The sequence below is a fragment of the Cloeon dipterum genome, chromosome 4 (genome assembly GCF_949628265.1).
Source record: "Cloeon dipterum chromosome 4, ieCloDipt1.1, whole genome shotgun sequence".
NCBI lineage: Eukaryota > Metazoa > Arthropoda > Insecta > Ephemeroptera > Baetidae > Cloeon > Cloeon dipterum.
Genome location: NC_088789.1, coordinates 1,489,968 through 1,508,706, shown reverse-complemented (window position 1 = coordinate 1,508,706; position 18,739 = coordinate 1,489,968). Strand labels below are relative to the sequence as shown.

At 38.7% G+C, this 18,739-nt stretch overlaps 4 protein-coding genes across 12 annotated transcripts; 2 read left to right on the top strand and 2 right to left on the bottom strand.

The window, feature by feature from the left end:
* Positions 1-54: 54 nt before the first annotated feature.
* On the top strand, positions 55-4,374 carry LOC135944367 (ovarian-specific serine/threonine-protein kinase Lok-like). Of its 2 annotated transcripts, none has more exons than XM_065491243.1 (9): positions 55-257; positions 879-1,048; positions 1,100-1,381; positions 1,431-1,564; positions 1,619-1,732; positions 1,782-1,991; positions 2,309-2,526; positions 2,580-2,778; positions 3,844-4,374. In XM_065491243.1, the coding sequence occupies exons 2-9, from the start codon at positions 883-885 to the stop codon at positions 4,003-4,005; spliced, it is 1,485 nt and encodes a 494-aa protein (XP_065347315.1). In that variant the 5' UTR covers positions 55-257; positions 879-882; the 3' UTR covers positions 4,006-4,374. The 2 variants fall into 2 exon arrangements, with proteins under 2 accessions (XP_065347315.1, XP_065347312.1); XM_065491240.1 differs by having other exon boundaries at positions 56-257; positions 3,829-4,374.
* On the bottom strand, positions 4,362-6,325 carry LOC135944369 (lymphokine-activated killer T-cell-originated protein kinase). Its single transcript, XM_065491247.1, has 3 exons — positions 5,951-6,325; positions 5,086-5,793; positions 4,362-5,029 (listed from the first exon to the last, which is right to left on the bottom strand). Exons 1-3 carry the CDS (start codon positions 6,117-6,119, stop codon positions 4,887-4,889), a joined length of 1,020 nt encoding a protein of 339 aa, XP_065347319.1. The 5' UTR covers positions 6,120-6,325; the 3' UTR covers positions 4,362-4,886.
* Positions 6,315-14,122, top strand: Nhe3 (Na[+]/H[+] hydrogen exchanger 3). 6 transcript variants are annotated; one of them, XR_010575322.1, is made up of 16 exons: positions 6,315-6,583; positions 8,177-8,397; positions 8,449-8,526; positions 8,585-8,661; positions 8,723-8,929; positions 8,989-9,127; positions 9,923-10,028; positions 10,083-10,285; positions 10,336-10,447; positions 10,502-10,655; positions 10,710-10,761; positions 10,880-10,915; positions 12,044-12,277; positions 12,460-12,570; positions 12,955-13,147; positions 13,252-14,122. XR_010575322.1 is itself a non-coding variant. In XM_065491236.1 (15 exons), the coding sequence occupies exons 1-15, from the start codon at positions 6,340-6,342 to the stop codon at positions 13,333-13,335; spliced, it is 2,058 nt and encodes a 685-aa protein (XP_065347308.1). In that variant the 5' UTR covers positions 6,315-6,339; the 3' UTR covers positions 13,336-14,122. The 6 variants fall into 6 exon arrangements, 4 of the variants coding, with proteins under 4 accessions (XP_065347308.1, XP_065347309.1, XP_065347311.1 ...); XM_065491236.1 differs by lacking the exon at positions 12,955-13,147; XM_065491237.1 differs by having other exon boundaries at positions 12,955-14,122.
* A 282-nt stretch (positions 14,123-14,404) lies between these two features.
* LOC135944368 (uncharacterized) lies at positions 14,405-18,664 on the bottom strand. Of its 3 annotated transcripts, XM_065491244.1 has the most exons (9): positions 18,599-18,664; positions 18,266-18,283; positions 17,816-17,912; positions 17,348-17,437; positions 17,204-17,290; positions 16,749-17,149; positions 15,628-15,995; positions 15,416-15,571; positions 14,405-15,226 (listed from the first exon to the last, which is right to left on the bottom strand). In XM_065491244.1, exons 3-9 carry the CDS (start codon positions 17,903-17,905, stop codon positions 14,931-14,933), a joined length of 1,488 nt encoding a protein of 495 aa, XP_065347316.1. In that variant the 5' UTR covers positions 17,906-17,912; positions 18,266-18,283; positions 18,599-18,664; the 3' UTR covers positions 14,405-14,930. The 3 variants fall into 3 exon arrangements, with proteins under 3 accessions (XP_065347316.1, XP_065347317.1, XP_065347318.1); XM_065491245.1 differs by lacking the exons at positions 18,266-18,283; positions 18,599-18,664 and adding an exon at positions 17,959-18,163; XM_065491246.1 differs by lacking the exons at positions 18,266-18,283; positions 18,599-18,664 and adding an exon at positions 17,950-17,968.
* Between the last annotated feature and the right edge of the window lie 75 nt (positions 18,665-18,739).

The window sequence follows — 18,739 nt, the reverse complement described above, 5'->3', positions numbered from 1 at the left end:
GCAGCACGCACACGCAGCAGCGCAGCACAACAACAACTTGTTGATGTTGCGTTTGGGGCGGGTTGGGGAGCCGATCTCACCACTCACCAGTCACCAGTTTATCAGTTCACATGCCGCTGCCACTCGGTGCGCATCCCACGCCGCTGGAGGGAAAATGCATTAAATCTTGGAAAAACGATCGTTTTCTTCTCCTGTCGCGTTGAACCTTAAAAAGGACGCCCTATCAAAGACTTCTTTGTTATCTGTACGCACTTAAGGTTTGTTTGTATGACATTTTATACATTAAAAATAATGTTTACATACACGATGTATCTATTTATGTATTTTCGGCCGTTGCATTTTAATTGATTTTTAAATAGGGGATGGGATAACATTGGTGTTTACATTCGTAAAACTTCAATGGGTATCTATGCACATATTATTAAAACACGGTTTTAAAATGTTGCCTTGATTTATCTGTTGCAAAAAGATGTGTTGCAACTAGCAGTACATAATGTACATATGTAATTATGGGGTGGTTGCCCAGTTATAATATGTATATTGGGCTTTATGGCTTTTGGCTGCGATGACATTAATGTCGTATCTACTAAGTTTTGTGCTATTATGTATGTGACACCATTTTATCTGTCACTGACTGAAACCCAGCACTTTCACCCGAGTGCAGGATATTATTAGATAGAGGAAGATAGCCAGCCAGGAAACCAGATACACAGAAAAGGTTAAATTCGTAGCTTTTCGTTTGATTTTTGCCGATTAATCCTTCGTTATTTTCTTCAATAAATTTTTGGATTGCATTATGTATACCATTAAATTACAAAATTTCAAATTATTGTCAACTGAAGTTGTATAATTAATTTAATATATTTATTATTTTGCAGGAAAATGGATCAAATGGCTGCAATTGAAGACGAGGTTGATGTGATCTTGCAGTCAACCCAGCCTGAAACTCAGCCATACTCGCAGGAAAGTGCGAGCAGCAAGAAGGAAGAACGCAAAGCGTCCTGCTGGGCATATTTAATGTGGCATTCCTACAATCTCCCTCGAATATGTATGCTTAATTATAAAATCATCTGTATTTTACAAATCTGAATGACTGCAGACGAGCTGACAGAGCAGTGCCACGTCTTTGGCAAGAGAAAGGAGCATGACTTTATATTTGATGAGAAACTGCACAAGATTCCTGCAGAAGTAATGCTGAATATTAGCAGGACACACTTCAAGATTACCAGGAATGAGGACGGCACTGTCGTACTGAAAGACCAGAGCATCAACGGCACTTTTGTCAACAAAAAGAAGGTCGGCGAATCCTCGACTTCCAGACCGCGAAAGGTGGTGCTGCAGGATCATGATGTCATCAGTCTCATTGACCCCTCAGGCCTTTGTAAAGGGTTAATTTTAATTCAATTCAATAACTAATGGGGATTCTTCAGCGTGCCAATTCACCTTTGCTGGGAAGGAAAATGAGCTGGAAAAGGACTTGCCTTCAGAGTTGCTGGAGAGGTTCCGTGTCACCAGAACCCTGGGAAAAGGAGGAAGTGCCACTGTTTACTTGGCGTATGAAAATGTATCTTGTAGTTAGTTTATTAGGGATAAGATTGTAACGACTAGTTTCACACAGAGCACTTGCAAGCCATTCGCAGTCAAGAGAATTGACAAAGACTTCAAAACAAGGGGCATGAATTCGGAGCAGTACATCCAGGCGGAGATCAAGATACTCAAGTCGCTTTACCATGTAAGATTAAACATTGTGAGATAATCCCAGAACTGACGATTTAATCTAGCCCAACATTGTGGCCGTCAAAGATGTCATTGATGTTGAGCGACAGACCTTCATTGTCATGGAATACATGCAAGGCGGCTCTTTGGCCCAAATTTTCTACAAACAGAAGCAGAAACCCTTTGATGAAAAGCTCTGCAAAGTCTGGTTTTACCAGCTCCTACTCTCCTTAGAATATTTGGATTCTAAGTCGATCATCCACAGGGATGTCAAGGTATTATGGTGCATGAAGGAATTGATAATCTGGAGAATGAATATTTGTAAATACATGTAATCAGAAAATTATTGAATTAAATTTGTCATTTTTTTTTAAATTCCTGCGTTACGAGGTGCTGCAGTTTATTTTTATTTTAAGTGGAAAATATTTAGAAATTCATATTTTTCTTAGGAAAAAAAATCAACTGCGGCACCACTTTCGCATTTCTGGTTTGAATTTTTGGAAGCGTTCGGGATTTATTCAAAGTGTGCCAAAATATCTTTAAAAATAACAATAAAGGGACTGTCTAAAATATAAAAGCCTTTGTGTCCCAGATGGAGAACATCCTAGTCTGCAACAATACTCGCAACAGCCCAATAAAACTGGCTGATTTTGGCCTCTCCAAGATGGTCTCCCAGTCAAGGAAAGCGGTCACCTGCTGTGGCTCTTATGAATATGTTGCCCCAGAAGTGATTTCTTCAGAAGGAGCAGCTGGGGAACCCTACTCGTCAAAGGTCGACATTTGGTCTCTGGGTGTGACCCTGTTTGTATGGTGAGAATTTTTGTCGATCGAAAGAAGCTGATTTCTAACTTGTATTATTCAAGCCTGAGTGGGAAAATGCCTTTTGCCAGTCACGAACCCTCCGAGTTGAAGCAGGAGATCTTGTCTGGAAAACTGAAGATGGACGGGCCTGAGTGGGACAGTGTGTCCGACGCTGCTAAACTAACTGTCCGCAACATGCTCAGGTTGAATCCAAATCTGCGTCTGGGAGCCACTGAACTCATGCAATCGGCCTGGTTCAATGTGAGTGATAAGTTCTTAACCTGCTGAATTGAAGGGCTTGTCGCGGGAAGGCGTATTTTTAATCGAAAACCAAATCCGTAACTTAAAATAGCGCCAATTTTGGAAGCGGCAAAAGGGCCTAAAAGATGCAGAATTTCACAGCGAGTCTAACTTACTTTGGGTTTGTACTTAACGACCCATAGGAGTCTAGTTTTTTAATTTTTAAAGTTGAAAAAAATGCGAATTGTGACTTTTTTAACTTTATTTTTTGTCTAGGCGGGCCCTATGGTCCGGACGGTACCAATCAACGCCTCTCAGTGAGGAGCGTCCAACCGTGTGTGGATTTTTAAAATCAGACCTTTTTTAGAAATTTCAAGAATTTTTTTCGGCCCAATTTTCGAAAAAGTCGAAATTTTCAATAACTTTTGCCAGTCATATCTCTTGATCAGGACAAAATTTCGAAAAAATGGCTCCTTGGTCGATTCTAAATTTATCTGGAATCATTTTAGGACCAAATACGAGCCGATCCAATTATAATCCCAGGAGGTAATTTTAAACTTTCAAAAATTTGATTTTTCCACTTTTAACTTTTAACTTGAGAAATCGAATATTATATGCGGTTTTTTTAAGGGAGGAATCTTTAAAGAGTATTACTGGCTCCATCGCCGCTGGTCTGGAAACCAATTTTCAAATTTTGTGCGGCCATAGAAAAATCAAAATGATTTTTTCCATTTTTTGCCTGCACGAAATTCTCACAGGCGAAGATGTTTTTATTTTCATTAAAATTCGGCCGCTCGTCTGATCGTTGACCCCTCATCGGACAGGTCTTTAATTGGGCTCTTACCTGAGATGCTCTAACTACCTTTTTCAGGGTACCCCAACCTGAAATCTGCTCCGGGGCTAATTTTTTATGCTTTTTCAATAATTGCGAGCACATTTGGCGATAATTTTCCTGTCACTGACGATCCTTAGGTCGCATGATTTGAGGACTTTTTTGCGGTGTGTTTGCTAGTGCGCTTTACACTTCCCTGTTAGTTAACATCACTAAATAAATTGCTTGTTTATTCACAGGAGAAAAATTTCCAGGTGGTGAAAGAGGTTTGCAAGAGGCCACATGGATCGCCAGTTCCTCCTCGCTTTAGCGACCAGAACACACAGCCTGCGCCTGCCAAAGTTGCCAAGGTGGAAAAGTCATCAAGCGAAAGGATCTCACCAGTGCCATCCTCATCCAAGTGCACCGCATTTTGAAGGTTACCGCCAACTGAAGATAATTTTTTACACTTTTTATAAAAGAATGTAATGCTCACCACTTTTGATGGTATGTATCCTCATTAGTTTTTTAGATACATTGTTTATGTAACAATGTTTTTTGGATTTTGAGTCGGTCCTAATTATTTAAAAAAGTTTTTAGACGAATCAAAACAAAATTAGTGAAAGTTTTCTGAAAGAACATTGCTCAACCTTGGAGACTCCTAGTTACATCATCTTTCAGAAATCGATTTTATGAATTCTTACACACAGACAATGGAAAACAGATCAGATTTGACATGAAGAACAAAAAATAATATTTTTACGATGTAGCTGCTCAAATGAAAGATTGTACATAAGATAAAATAATTAAGCTTTATTTTTATTTCCTTACAAACGCCTACTTAATATTAAAGTTGCTTGTAGTGTATAATATGGGTTATTTAAATATTCGCACACTTACAATTTTAAGTAATACCATGCAATGGTGCAATCGTAACGACTGTTTGACAAAATATTACTGAATGAAGATCCTGGAAAGCTTTCGAGCAAGACGCAGCTTGCCTCGTGTTGTCTATTACAGCTATAATAATCAATCCTTGTACCAAAAATCATAAAACAGTCACCAAAAATATATATTCGCTAGTCGGCTATGAAAAGCGCCCTAGGTAATGAACAAATAATCTGTTTCTATTATAGCATGAAATTGAGTAAGAAAAAAACAATTTTCAGATGCAAGGCCACATCTCCACAGTTGAATAAATTTGAGCCCATATTAGCACTAATTAGCATACCACATTAGCTTGGTTAGTTAAATAATTTAATTTTTATAGAACAAATAATAATTTATATAGTATCAAAGAATAGAGAGTAATTTTGTTTTAAGCATCACCACTAAGGATTTGCACCAAGCGTTTGGCGGAAGGGCGTTTTTCAGGAATGTGCTCGGTACATGAGTAAAATATGCCTAAGATGTCGTTGAAACTCGCGTCGTATTGAATGTCTGGAAGGTCTGGTCGGGATCCTGGCAAATCAAAGGTAATCAATTGATTGGTATTGAGTAAAAATAGAATATCATACCTATTTTTCCATAAAATGCGTCTTCATCAAAGCTTTTAGCAGTGTCGTCAGTGTCCATATGGGGGATGAATAAGGCAAGCATCTCGTAAATAACCAGGCCAAAAGAGAAAACGTCTGCTTTTTCTGTGATGACGCATTTCGTCTGTCCTTTGATGGGAGAATTTTCTTCGTCTTCCCCTTCGCCGTAGAAGTCGACGACCTCTGGTGCAGACCACGGTTCGGAGCAATGATAATCTCCTTGGACCACGCCATCAGGACCAATTGGCAGACTGGTTCCAAAGTCGCACAGCTTGGCTATCTTGAAGTCGTCTTTGATCAAAATATTCTGACTCTTGATGTCACCGTGGACCAGCTTTTGGTCCTCGTGCAGGTAGCTCAAAGCCTTGGCAATGTCGAGGGCAACCTTCATGATGATGTCAGCGGTAAATGGCTTATCAAACTCGTCCTTTTGGTCCTCGATCAAGTCCATCAAGCAGACCCCTCCTTCTTCCATGGCCAGGCACAGGCGTCCGTCCTTCTGCTTTTGCATTTTTCTAAAGCCGATGATGTTCGGGTGGTCGAGTTTTTGAAGGATCTGTGCCTCTCGCTCCAGCCTTTCTGTCAGAACCTGATTAGTCTTGGATGTACTCGCCACGCGCTTCACTGCCCATGGCGAAGCTGCAACTCCTGACCCTTGTGGCTTTCTGTTCAACTTAAACACAGTCACTCCTGAAAAAGCGATTTATGTGGTTTAGTATTTCATAAATCTCGTTTTATGCAACTTTGAAAATTCGTCAGCTTACACTCGATTTAAATATTCAAAACTGATATCCAAACCTTTTAGAACCATTTTAATTGATAAAAGTTGCTATTGAGCAATTTTTACCTGTGCCAAATCCTAGTTTCTCCAGTAACGGCGACGGTGGGATTGGGATTGGAGTGCGTTCCACTAAACTCTGGTTTAGCTTGTCAGAAGCGATTTTCCTGGTTGGCGTTTTGAAGTCGCCGCTGTTGTTGAGAGTTTTTGTCACAATTGGAGAGTCACCTGCACTCATCTCGTCCGGAATTTTGCCAAATTAATCCGATCCTCTACTCCCTTTACAGGTGGAGAGTTATAAGACCGGGCGTTAAAGCTAGATTTCCCGGCAAAAATTTGCTCGCTCCTGATTGGTTGAGCTCAATATTGATTACTGATGCTGCGTAGTTCACTGGTGGTGTTCTCCACCAGCGGCGCTGTTTACCGGCGAAATGTTTACTTATTTTTAGATTTTAAACATGGCGGCACGAAGGAGGAGCTGCTCGCTGAAGATCCTAGTTTTAATTTGCGTTTTTGTTGGTTCCTGTTGCGGAGAATCTAGTGACATTGAACGTGATGTTTTAGCTTCGAACACTCATCGAATAGACAGCTTAAATTTGTTGCTTTACACGTTTCTCCTTATTTTAACCGTCCTCACAGTTTGGCTGTTCAAGCACAGAAGATTGCGTTTCCTTCACGAAACTGGTCTCGCTGTTATTTATGGTACGTACGTGTTTGAATTAATGTTGCATGCCTGCGTCAATGTAGTTTAAATGCTCTGCAGTTTGAACCTGTAAAGAATTTCCGTCTTTGTCATAACAAATTTATTCTTCTTTTTCTCGGCATATAGATGGTGCAAAGAATATATCGATTGATGAAAAATTGATTTTATATGTGTTAATTCGAAGTGTCATGCACGTTTATTCCTCTATTATGTGTATAACATTAAAACACGCCAACACGTGATGCGTGCACCTGTAACATTATGCAATCTTCATAGGATGACGCCCTATTTAGCATGATGTTTGATCTGCTTAAATGGGAGTGCAGCCGGCGGATATTTAAATACACGATTAATATAACTTAGCTTAATCCTAAAGGGTTTAAATAATTTAAAAATGCAGAGTTAAGATTAAAATTTTGAGTTTTTTGTTTCATAATTTCCTGGGGTTTTTAAATAATGACGCACATTAGTAAGTTCTTATCGACTTGACATTTTCTTATCGTTTTGACATGCGGTTTTTTCTAGCGCATAAAAAGAGCTGATATTTTACTTGAACCGAATAATGGGTAATTTTAGGCTTGGGAGTAGACGGAAAAATATTTTAAATAAAATAGTGTTGTTTTAGCATGACATTTTCCTTAAAAATTCGGTTGTAGGCGTTTTAAATTAAAAAATTCTTGCCAACTGGAGCATTGAACTCTGTTTTGGGATTACAAACACATGGAAATAGACACCTATTTGAATCTATCGTTGCATTATTTAGCGTGCTAGAGGAACAAATTCAGATATTAACTATAGTACATAAATAAAAAATGTTCGACCAGAAATTCAGTTGTTTAGTGCGTCTCTAAAACATTATTTGTTTATTATGTCTGATAAATATTTCATCATTACTTACAATTCTTTGAACAAGATGCATTATGCGTTTGAATTCATTGTAGCTTTTAAAATTTTGTAATCAACCTACTATAGTTATTGGGATCAAAATAGATAGGAAAATCCTATAAAATCTAACACGATAACAGTAAGCGATTAATATTGCTTATTAATTCATTTTCTGATGTCAGGGAGGGAACATGTTTATGAGTCATAGCAAATTGCTCATTTCTAATAATAAAAAGACAGGTCTATTTTTAATTATTTAATATTGTGAAAGAAAATGAAAGAAAAATATATTATAATTTTCAATCAATCCAATTTATTAAACACAATTCGTGTACAACTATCTCGTTACTGCTTGTTTACATAAGTAGAATTTGCAGACTTAGCTGCTTGTGACAGACTATTCTGGTTATTATAATTTTCCAATTGATATTTTTTATTTTTTTCCTATTTTAAAATTTGCAGGGTGCGCAAAAACCCGCATTTTCCGGAAAAAATGCTGCATTAAACCGAAAATTTTGACACTGATCGTTATTTTCCTAAATTTCTGCCTTATTTGGCGCAAAATATAACCTTTTCAGGTTTAAATTCGGAAAAATGCGGAAATACCCAAAACTGGTGGTTTTTGCGCGTTGCAAAATTGGCGAACCCTGAAAGGTTCCCCCCTGATCCGGAACAACCTTCTAATTTGAATCTAAATTATGTCGCAGGCCTCATCATTGGAGCCATCATCCGATACGCGGGTGGCGATGTCGGGAGACAACTTGTGCACGAGATGGTTGTGCCCGAGAAGGGCTCTACTTACAACGAGTCTCTTCCCCCTGACTTCCTCCTCCTTAAATTCCCCACAAAGAATGTTGGAAACAAGACCTACTCCTACACTTTCAGAGGCGAAATCAAGGACATTGAAGAGAATGAGATTGACTTGAAGGTGACTGATTTTTGCCTCAATTTTGACGATTTCTAACGATTCTATTTTCAGGCAACGTTCGATCCTGAAATCTTCTTCAACATCATCCTGCCACCAATCATTTTCCACGCGGGCTACAGTCTCAAAAGAGTAAGATTTGGTCTGGTAAATTTATAAGCACTTACTAAATATACTTTTGTCCTTTCAGAGATATTTCTTCCGCAATCTTGGTGCAATTCTAACATACGCAATGTTAGGAACCACAATCTCCTCCTTTGTCATTGGGTAATTTATTATTTATATATTTATTACGTGAATAAACAGTTCATGAATTTTTAACGCACAGAGCTGTGATGTATGGTGCGGTTCAGCTGATGCCAAGCAGCAGCAGCTTCACTTTCCTGGACCTGCTGTACTTCGGCTCGATCATCTCGGCCACAGACCCAGTCACAGTGCTGGCCATCTTCAACGACCTACACGTCGACGTTAATTTGTACGCACTTGTTTTCGGAGAAAGTGTTTTGAACGACGCCGTGGCCATGGTTCTTAGCGGGTATGTGATTTATTTATTTTAAAAATTATTAAATTAAAACTTATTTATTCTGTTTGCAGAGCCATTCAAAATTACTCCAAACACTCTGGATCTGGAACGTTCGAGTTCAATGCTTTAATGAAGGCAGTTGGAAATTTCTTCAGTTACTTCTCACTCTCCCTCTTCCTCGGTGCTGTTATGGGCTGCATCACAGCACTGATATCCTTTTCAATATATTTATAAAACTACAAGAACTGATATTTATTAAGAAATTTTACATGCATTTTTTTAAAGAGGAATGATAGTGAATTTTCCCGCAAAATCATTTAACAAGGGACCGAGTTTGCATCTAAAAATCGTATAGATTTTAAAAAATGAAATTTTTTTTCGATGATTCTCGAATAAATTAACTTTATTTTGGGTATTTTAATTTTTCCTTTAACATTTTTAAAGGTTCCCTAACGGTCTTTTGAGATTTTCAGACGAATTTTGTGCGAAAATGGAAAATTTGACAAAAATTAGCTTAATAGGATAAAAACTGGATATTAATCAGCTTTCTGAACATAGCCAGTTTTTGACGCCGCTATCAACTGGGGAATTTTCATCAGGACAAACACGGACCCCTTTCGAAAATCTGCAATTTTTGAGAAAATAAAAAATTACTTTTAAGACTCAAAAGTACCATTTTTAATCTTCTCACAATTAAATTTTCCTAATTTTTCTCACCCTGACAGCAATTAATTTCCTTTGCTAAAAAGGGGGCGTAGCCGGAAAAATTCGGAAAATTGGATTTTAGGGCACTTATGGTCAGAATAATATGAAAAAATTGGTCAGTTTAAATTTATATGCAATATTATTTTTAAAATAAAAAAAATCACTATCAATCCTCTTAACCGGCCTGAAGATATTTTTTCTTGTACACATTTTAATTTTTGACATTTTTTCACTTTTGGCAAAGTATTAGAAAATGCATTATTTTGTCTTTGTGTCTATTTTTCCTTGACTGAAGCTTACTTGACCAAGTTTACCAGAGTCAGAGACTTCCCCCTGCTTGAATCAGCACTCTTCCTTCTCATGTCGTACAGTACCTTTTTGATGGCAGAAGCAGCCGAGCTTACAGGTGATTTATTCCCTCAGCCCATTCAAATCGAGTTGCACAGTTGTTGTGTTTCAGGCATTGTCGCTGTTCTTTTCTGCGGCATGTGTCAGGCCCACTACACGTACAATAATCTCTCGGTCGACTCGAGAAAGAGAACGAAAAAGCTCTTTGAGCTTCTCAACTTCCTCGCGGAAAACTTTATTTTCTGCTACATTGGAGTGTCGATGTTCACCTTCCCCAAGCACCATTTCGACGTAGGATTCATCGTGGCCGCATTTGTGAGTGTCTTGGATTGAGTCTAAGAATACTATTAACTCTCCGTTTACAGTTCTGTGCATTTTTGGGTCGCGCAGCCAACATTTACCCCTTGTCATTCCTCCTGAATCTGGGAAGAAAACCAAAAATCTCGTACAACTTCCAGCACATGCTGTTCTTCTCGGGTTTGTTTCAGCTTCCAATGCGTGTTTTATCCTGCTTAACGTTTGGATTTCCAGGCTTGCGAGGTGCGATGGCATTTGCCTTGGCTATCCGAAACACCGTTTCTGAAGCTCGCCAATCGATGCTCACTGCTACGTCGTTGGTGGTGATTGTTACTGTGATTATTTTTGGTGGCTCCACCATGCAACTCCTCACTTGGTTCAACATCCCGTAAGTGCTGGGCTTTCCGGCATTATTTGCTAACGTCTCATTTGTCTTGCTTAGTGTTGGGGTAGAGGAAGAAGTCGAGATGCTGCAGTACAGTGGAGTCCGAAGTGTAAGTCCGACTTCTGCTATTCTTGTGCACTAGAGCTGTCAATTTGTTATAAGAACAATCTTTCGCATCTTTAAATAGATGTTTCGCGCTGTTTCTAAATCGTATTCAATCCATCCAGGTTTATGACTCTACTGAACAAACTGCCCCTGGTGGGGTAAGTCGATATTGACTGCATGTCAATGTTGTGCGTGCGACCAGGGCTTGAGCTTTTCAGTGTTTTACCATTTTATTTTACTAAATGATTAACGGTCTTGCGTATTGGCACATCAAAACCGTACACTGGCCTGCATGAAATTGTGAAATTTAGACGACTATCTATTTTTATTTGAGTTTCCGATCCAATGAGAACGAATCGTGATATTTTAACCATGCGTAACATTGTCTAAAACGGTTTAAATGGGACCAATAGTGATTTTTTAATTTAAAAAAATGATATAACATGAAAAGAAAACCCTAATCGTAATCAACAATTATTTTCATATGCTTTGCGGATCAAAAGTGCCCTTAATTCCAATTTTTCGGTTTTTACGGCCACTTTTTTCAGCAAAGGAAATTAATTGCTTCCGGGGTGAGAAAAATTTAGATAATTTAATGGTGACTTTTCAGTCTTGAAAGTTTTTTTGTTATTTAAAAAATTCGCGATTTTTGAAAGGCCCCAAATTCACCAGTTGATAGTAGCGTCAAAAACTGACTGTACTCAGAAAGCTGATTAAATTTCCAGTTCTTCCTTTGGGGCAAATTTTTCTCAAATTTTCTTTTTCCTCTTAAAATTTGTCTGAAAATTTCAACTGGCCGTTACAAAACCTTTATTTTTTTTGGGGGGGGGGGAAATAATACCCAAAAATATTTTTATTTATTTATATTTTTTTACAAGTTTATTAATTTTTTATTTCTTTAAATTGACTCAAAATTAGCAGATAAGCGCTTGATTTTGCTTCGCTAGTAAAAATCTTCAGCACTGGAAATTTGTCATGCAAAGAGAATAAAAACAATGCTTTCAATTTCACTGTTGTCAGTGGGTATAGGTTGAAAATATTTGAAAAAAATAGTTTTTTTGATGTGCCAAACTGCAAGCTCATTGCACATTTGTATTTACACGACTGCTTCTTGGTTACACTGCATGCGAATTGCAGATAATTATTTTCAATACTCAGCAAGAAATTGGATCATTATCAATTTGGAAAATAATCCATTAAATTTCTTGCTGGGTGCTACTTCTGTATAGCTCTGCACCTATTGCAACAAACGTTTTGGCACCAGACTCACAATTTGTTTCCCTCAGGCCTTGGGACAAAGTGCAGAGAGCAGACGAAGAGCGAGTGATGCTGCTGGATCGAGCAACGCTGAAGGGACCAAGCCTAACGAGAAGGCGTGGATGGCTAAGATCTGGGCAGACTTTGATGTCAAGTACATGAAGCCTTTCCTCACACACGCCAGGCCCACATTGCTGGACACCCTGCCCGTTTGTTGCAACCCTCTCGCAAGAATACTCACCACCACGGAACAACTGACTCAGGTATGAGCAATTTTTGCATTACAAATATAAATCAGTTTTTTGATGTGCATGAAACCGAAATGTTTGGCGTCGAAACAGCAGAACACTTCAGTTTCAAGTTACTTTGTATATTTTAATACAAAAAAACGGCTTTCACCTTCACTAGAGTCTGTTTTAAGGATTTAATTTCTTTTTATTTACAGGAGCCTCGCACTCCCAGACACCGGAGTGATTCAGATTCAGACATGTGCTTAGACGACAGTGAGATGGGCTACGGGAACAACGTGGGGGGCGTTGAGAGCCGACAGCCACGGGTGAGCCATACCTCATATAACACATTTCAGATTGAGTAAAAATTAGCACACAAAACTAATGCAGTCGACCATCATCTTTTCATGTTGGAATGATCCTGTTGTGCTCAAATTTGCATGCTGTTGGTTAAATTGGCATTCTAAAGACAATACCAACCAGAAACTATGCTGAACTGTTTTCAATTGACTAAGAAGTTCGGTGCAGTAGAAGCTAACTCATTCAAGACTCTTTTAACACTGTAGCTCATGCTTAACTATATACTCGTAAGTTCTCACGTGGAATTGTGCTTTGTCTGTGTTTAACGTCTGCTTTCGCTCTATCACAAAACTATCTGGTGGAAGTAACCTTGACTTTCAATTTTTGCTTGCATGCCGCGCCATCTGCAGCCTGAGGATGCTCGAAGTCAGCTAAGCGTTGAGGGGCAAAATTTCATGTAAATTTCTGCATTTTCTCATGTTCCGACAATTGCCCTCACTACACACCTTGGCATTACTGTCCTTGTCTTCTGTAAAATCAGGTGGTTTCTTCTATTCAAGCACACTTCTGCATCATTGTCATTGTCCTCTGCTAAAGTTTCTGGTGAGCATTTACTTACACGTACTAAGATCTTGTGCTTTTTGCCTGCGCGACTGGTTACTTTGTGCACACATTGCCATTGACCTTATTTCTGTGTGGGTCATCAGGGTGTATCGTCCATTGCTACTGCTGAAAATTGGCCTCAGGCTGTCCGCGTCAAGCTGCCAGGGCCGCCCGGAGCTGAAATCTAGCTTTACTTTCGGGACAGGTTTGCGTTTCCATGCGTGTACAATTAAAACGAAGTTATCATCTCACTCGTCACAATCGGAGCAGAAATTCTCACGGTGAGAAGCAACATGGGCTCTCAAATTGAGAACGGCAAATTTGAGTCCCACCGTGAGTAGCAGAATAGGATCTCGCAGTGAGATCGAAGGTGAGAACCAAAATGGTCGCTTGCTTCGGTCTCAACTGAGAGCGAGCGTTTGGATCTTACAGTGAGATCGAAGTGAGGATCTCACGGTGAGAACCGAAAGTGGTCGGCCTTATCGTTATCACGGTTAGAACCAAACTCGCTTCTGTCTCAACTGAGAGCTAGCGTTAGGATCTCCCAGTGAGATCCGGTCTACTCTATAGCTCACGGTGAGACTCAAAGTTGCGTTCTCAATTTGAGAGCCGAATTTTGCCTCTCACCGTGAGACACTTTTGGATCTCACTGTGAGATCCAAACGTTCGCTCTCAGTTGAGACCGAAGCAAGCATTTTGGTTCTCACCGTGAGATCTTCGCTTCGATCTCACAGTGAGATTCGGTTCTGCTACTCACGGTGAGACTCAAAATTGCGTTCTCAATTTGAGGGCCGCATTTATTTTGCTTCTCACCGTGAGAACTTTCATCTCTGAGTGTTTTTGTGCAAACAACCAGGCACTGTACTGTCGTGCTAGGAGGAAATTAATATATATTGTATTATTCCTTCTGGGATAAGCCTTTGTCGTTAAATCTCAGTTGTAATATGTATTATTGGTGGAATGTCACAAACAAACGGTTCATATCTAAATGTAGCAGTTCACAAAATGTTTCAAAGAACTGCTCTGATCGTTGCCAAAAATTGAGAACTCAAATTTTGATACTTGTTGACAACATGACTCGCGAAGTCAATTTAGCAGATGTTCATTACGGGAAAATTACGATCGATTGAGGTTTGAGCTGATTATCTAGTTGGTTTTGAATTGGCCTATTGTCCTAGAGTGCAACGATTCTGCTCTTTTGACTTCTAATCATCATCGCTAAACTAGTGCATTATTTACCCGTCTATTATTGTATAAAATGCATACTTTTATGGTGTTATTTCTGTGATGAATTTAAGGAAGTTCACAATGTTGTATAATTTTGAAAGTTTTGTATTTATCTAGTTTGATTAGTTAATTTTCATTGCAATATACATATTATATGAAAGTGCAAGTCACCGATTTGGATTTTACACCTCAACTGATCAACATTAAAGCACTTTGCAATTAGCTATTTTCTGCCACTGTATTTCCCCCAAATTTACTGAAACAAAGAAAGATCTCATTTTCTGCGCTCTGTGCATACCTAGCTATTAATGTTTGAATTTGAATACAGATTGCAGTAATCAACGCTGTGTACATACTTCTGTTACCCGTTCATGGTTTGGGGTGGATTTGTGCGTTATTGAATCGCAACCCAGAATTTGGCCTTTTGTATTTTAATTCTGATCCGATGAGAAATAAAAGATTGATGTCTAAATTCAGAGCAATGCCCTGCAGATTTAATTTTCTCAATCACCAAAAACAAAATCATATTACAGGATTTTTTGGCAGTCACTTTTCACTAAAGGTCCTTCTTGTAAATATTCTTGAACATTGGACCATGGCCTGGGATGATGTAGTCCGCTTGCTGCAGAATCTTGCTCCTGTTTTGCTCCTGGAGCTTTGGATTTTCACTGCCAGCGACATCACGCCACAATTCGGGACACACAATGTCTTCTTCTCTCTCGAATAGGTCACCAGTGACCGCAACTAGACCAAAGGCATCCGGGCCTGTCTCGACCAGGACAGTCACACTGTCCATCGTGTGTCCTGGGGTGCTCACAACCTTCACACTTGGTTCAATCACATAGTCGTTCCCTGCGGAATCAGAAATGACGAAAATTTGTTGACTAATTCTAGATAAAACAATAAATTAAGCGAAAATTATAAAGCAATTCTTGGTTTGCAGTTTAATTTTGGTTTTTTATTTGAGAGTCCTTGCGAGTGTGAATGTCTGAATTTTGTTCAATCTTATGCATAAAAACAATTTAAATAGCAAAATCGTACCATTTTGAAGGGGCGTTGTTTCATATTTTTCAGCACGTTGCACAGCTTGACCCAAAAAATGAGCGGCGTTGGTGAAGAGGTAGTTGCAACCAGTGTGATCAGAGTGCCCGTGGGTGCAAATGACAAAGTCAATGTCCTCGGGTTTAACCTGGATCCCTGCAATAAATAATAATTAGGCAAAATTAAGTGAAAAAGCTACAAAATTAGTTCACCTTCGAGCAATGCCAACAGCTTTGCTCCATCCCAGGCGGTCATGGTGTCCACCAAGATGTTGAATTTGCAGCCTTTGATGAAAGTGACAGTGCAGTTGGCGTGCATGGTCTGTGCCGCCTCGTCCGTCACCCTGGAGTAGCCAACGTTGAGCACCTTGACTCTCGGGAATCCACTTGGTTCCGCGGACACATTCTGCGCCTTGTCTTCCTCCAGCTTTTCTTGCCGTTCTTTCAGCAACAGTTGACTCGGGCCCAGGAACCAAGGATCTGCTGGTGGTTTAGTTTTCTGTTCCTTTGCTTTGCTGCCTGTACTCATTGTCAGCTCCAAGGGTAATGGGAAATCAAGAAGCCAGTCAACGTTCTCTTCTCTGGAAAATAGTGAGATAAAAATATCAACAAAAGCTGTGTTTGGACGATTTACAATCACTAATTTACAATTTACACTTTCATCCAGTGCAAACAAAGGACTAACAAACTATATTCACAAGCAAGTTTTGGCGCCAGTCTGCTCTCATAGCACCAATAAATTATAGTAAAATTGTTTAGAGGTCTCAGCCAATATTTTCATTTATATTTGACCAAAAGTGCCCTCTTTTTTAGCAAAGGAAAATAATTGCTTCCAGGGTGAGAAAAATTATGAAAATTCAATATTGATAAGATAAAAAAATATCACTTTTGAGTCTTGAAAGTTATATTTTATTTTTTCAAGAATTGCAGATTTTCGAAAGGGGTCCGTGTTTGGCCTTATTTAAATTCACCAGTTGATAGTAACGTCAAAAACTGCCTGTTTTCAGATAGCTCATTAAAATTCCAGTTTTTCTCCTAGTGAGCAAATTTTTTTTAAAATTTACTATTTTCGCACAAAATCTGTCTGAAAATTTCAACCTTTAAAATATTTTTGGGGAAAAACAAAATACCCAAAATTATGGTTTTAATTATATTCAACATGAAAACAACCTCGAGTGGTCGCACTTTTCAAATACCCAAAATTAAGTTTAATTATTTGAGAATCAAAAGCTAGCCACAAAAAAAATTGGCTAAGCCGCTGCCTAATATCTTGCGGCTGACAGTGAGACCTCAAATAATTTTTCATCAGACGGTTTTTATGGAAATCCACTTGCCTGGCAGTGGTCGATGCAAATTTGACCTCAGGATGCCTCTTCACAAAGCGGGTGAACCAGGACTTTGATGGTTGGTTGTCAGTGAAAGAAGTTTTAATGCCGAGCAGGTCCAGCGCGTGCTTTGTGGCTTCGCAAGCCTCGCCGACTGTCCTTTTGGGATCAGCAAGAAGAAATCTCACGAGCTTTTCTTCGACTTTAGCAGGCATTTGAGGGGCTGGTCCTCTGGGTTGTTTCATCTTCAGTCTTTTGTACAAGGTTTGGTAAGGAATACCAAACTTTTTTGCTGCCAAACGGTAGCTCCAGCCCTTGTTGGCAATGCAGACCAATGCCTTATTCAAATCAGCAGTGGTATAGGTTTTTAACTTCAGATTTCTTTGCTTCTTCTTAGTGACAACCTTATTCTAAATAAAAAATATGTAGATAATTAATTAAATATTCGATATCCCTATACTTGCCTTATCTGGCAGTGTTCCAATTTCACTTTTCACTTCATCTGCATTGAGAACTGGCACAAAATCCTCTTGCATTGGCTCTCCACCAGGCTACAAAATGTTAATGTTTATTTAATTAATATTAATTCTGTTTATTTTGCAAATTACCGGCTTGAATTTTTCCTGGCTCTCATCAGTTTCGTCATTCTCAGGATGTTCTTTGATTTCCATTGAGTTAGCATCACCCTCTTTGTTCAGCTAGAAATTATTAAAAACAATTAGATATATTCGAAAGAAAAATTTCAATTGCGTTTGTGCTGTGTTCAATCAATGGCGACCCTTTAATTTTGGAGGCTGGTGAAGAATCTCCAAATTCCTGTTTTATTTCACACGGAATTCATTAAAAAAAATGGGAGAAATGTTATATTCTATTTTTAATTATCGCAGGTCATAAGTGTATGTATTTTGAAATCTAAATACACATGCAGAATTGTGTATTTTTAATTTATATAATACATATATATATATATATATATATATATATATATATATATATATATATATATATATATATATATTATTAAATATCGTTAATATATAACACAATTTTAATCGTAAAATAATATTATACCACACCTCAAGACTTTCAACGTTTTCTGCAGAAAGTTGAGCAGATCTCTTTTTTTTTCGACGTCCAAAAAACTTCCTTCTTCCTTTCCTCGCCATATTACATCTGAAAAAATCCAATAACATAATAAATGTATACATACGTTCAATACTTCTTTATGTGGGGTTGTAAACAGGTTTATGTCTGAAGTAGTCAAAAATTTTCATTCTGCCACACGGCTTACATTGCCAGGGTGGTGCCCTGAAGATTTCACCCTAATATCTTGACTACAGAGGCCACAGAAGCGAAAACTATCTGAGGCCTCAGAACGACCTCACGCTTAACCTCAGGTTGATGCAAGTCCAGACCGAATACCACCCGGCTTAAGTCATAAATATAATAATTGATAATTGACCATGGCAATGCATTCTAAACATCGCGCAGAGTGCTGTTAAGTGTAAATTAAATTAATTATTTACCAATAATGTCGAGACAAGAGTGTTCAAAGTTTCAGCCAGCCGGTTATAACCGGCATGGCTAAAACCGGTTTTTGCCAGAACGTTTTAGCCGGTTTTAACCGGCACTTTCCGGTTTTTTCCAATTTAAAAAAAAATTACCTTAGTTTGTCACCGTTCACGGTATTGACGGCACATTATGTGACGACAACGGTGTGCTAAATACATTGTTGTGAGACAAAAATTAACAATTTTTAGGAGTCCGGAATCGTCCGGTTACAACCGGTTAAAACCGGTTTTAACCACTGGCATGTCATTTTCCGGAAAAAGACGGCATTTTGCGAACACTGAGACAAGCGGCTAGAAAAGAATGTTTCGAACGAGGGAAATGGCATACTGTGAAACGCCTGTAAGAAGTGTAAATACGACTCACGCCCCCTTTTTCTACAAGAACCGCGTGTGTTTGCCAACTGCGCACGAGCACCAAACCAATTATTT

What these genes read in the sequence shown, in the direction of transcription:
- Nhe3 (XM_065491236.1), top strand. Translation starts at nt 6,340, where the DNA reads ATGGCGGCACGAAGGAGGAGCTGCTCGCTGAAGATCCTAGTTTTAATT. An exon ending in AGAATGAGATTGACTTGAAG is followed by an intron (nt 8,398 to 8,448) that starts GTGACTGATTTT and finishes TTCTATTTTCAG; the next exon opens with GCAACGTTCGATCCTGAAAT. An exon ending in CTCACTTGGTTCAACATCCC is followed by an intron (nt 10,656 to 10,709) that starts GTAAGTGCTGGG and finishes TGTCTTGCTTAG; the next exon opens with TGTTGGGGTAGAGGAAGAAG.
- LOC135944368 (XM_065491244.1), bottom strand. Translation starts at nt 17,905, where the DNA reads ATGGCGAGGAAAGGAAGAAGGAAGTTTTTTGGACGTCGAAAAAAAAAG. An exon ending in AAAACGTTGAAAGTCTTGAG is followed by an intron (nt 17,438 to 17,815) that starts GTGTGGTATAAT and finishes AATAATTTCTAG; the next exon opens with CTGAACAAAGAGGGTGATGC. An exon ending in GCTGTTGGCATTGCTCGAAG is followed by an intron (nt 15,572 to 15,627) that starts GTGAACTAATTT and finishes TATTTATTGCAG; the next exon opens with GGATCCAGGTTAAACCCGAG.
- LOC135944369 (XM_065491247.1), bottom strand. Translation starts at nt 6,119, where the DNA reads ATGAGTGCAGGTGACTCTCCAATTGTGACAAAAACTCTCAACAACAGC. An exon ending in GAAACTAGGATTTGGCACAG is followed by an intron (nt 5,794 to 5,950) that starts GTAAAAATTGCT and finishes TCGCTTTTTCAG; the next exon opens with GAGTGACTGTGTTTAAGTTG. An exon ending in CGCATTTTATGGAAAAATAG is followed by an intron (nt 5,030 to 5,085) that starts GTATGATATTCT and finishes TTGATTTGCCAG; the next exon opens with GATCCCGACCAGACCTTCCA.
- LOC135944367 (XM_065491240.1), top strand. Translation starts at nt 883, where the DNA reads ATGGATCAAATGGCTGCAATTGAAGACGAGGTTGATGTGATCTTGCAG. An exon ending in TCATCCACAGGGATGTCAAG is followed by an intron (nt 1,992 to 2,308) that starts GTATTATGGTGC and finishes TTTGTGTCCCAG; the next exon opens with ATGGAGAACATCCTAGTCTG. An exon ending in TGCAATCGGCCTGGTTCAAT is followed by an intron (nt 2,779 to 3,828) that starts GTGAGTGATAAG and finishes GTTTATTCACAG; the next exon opens with GAGAAAAATTTCCAGGTGGT.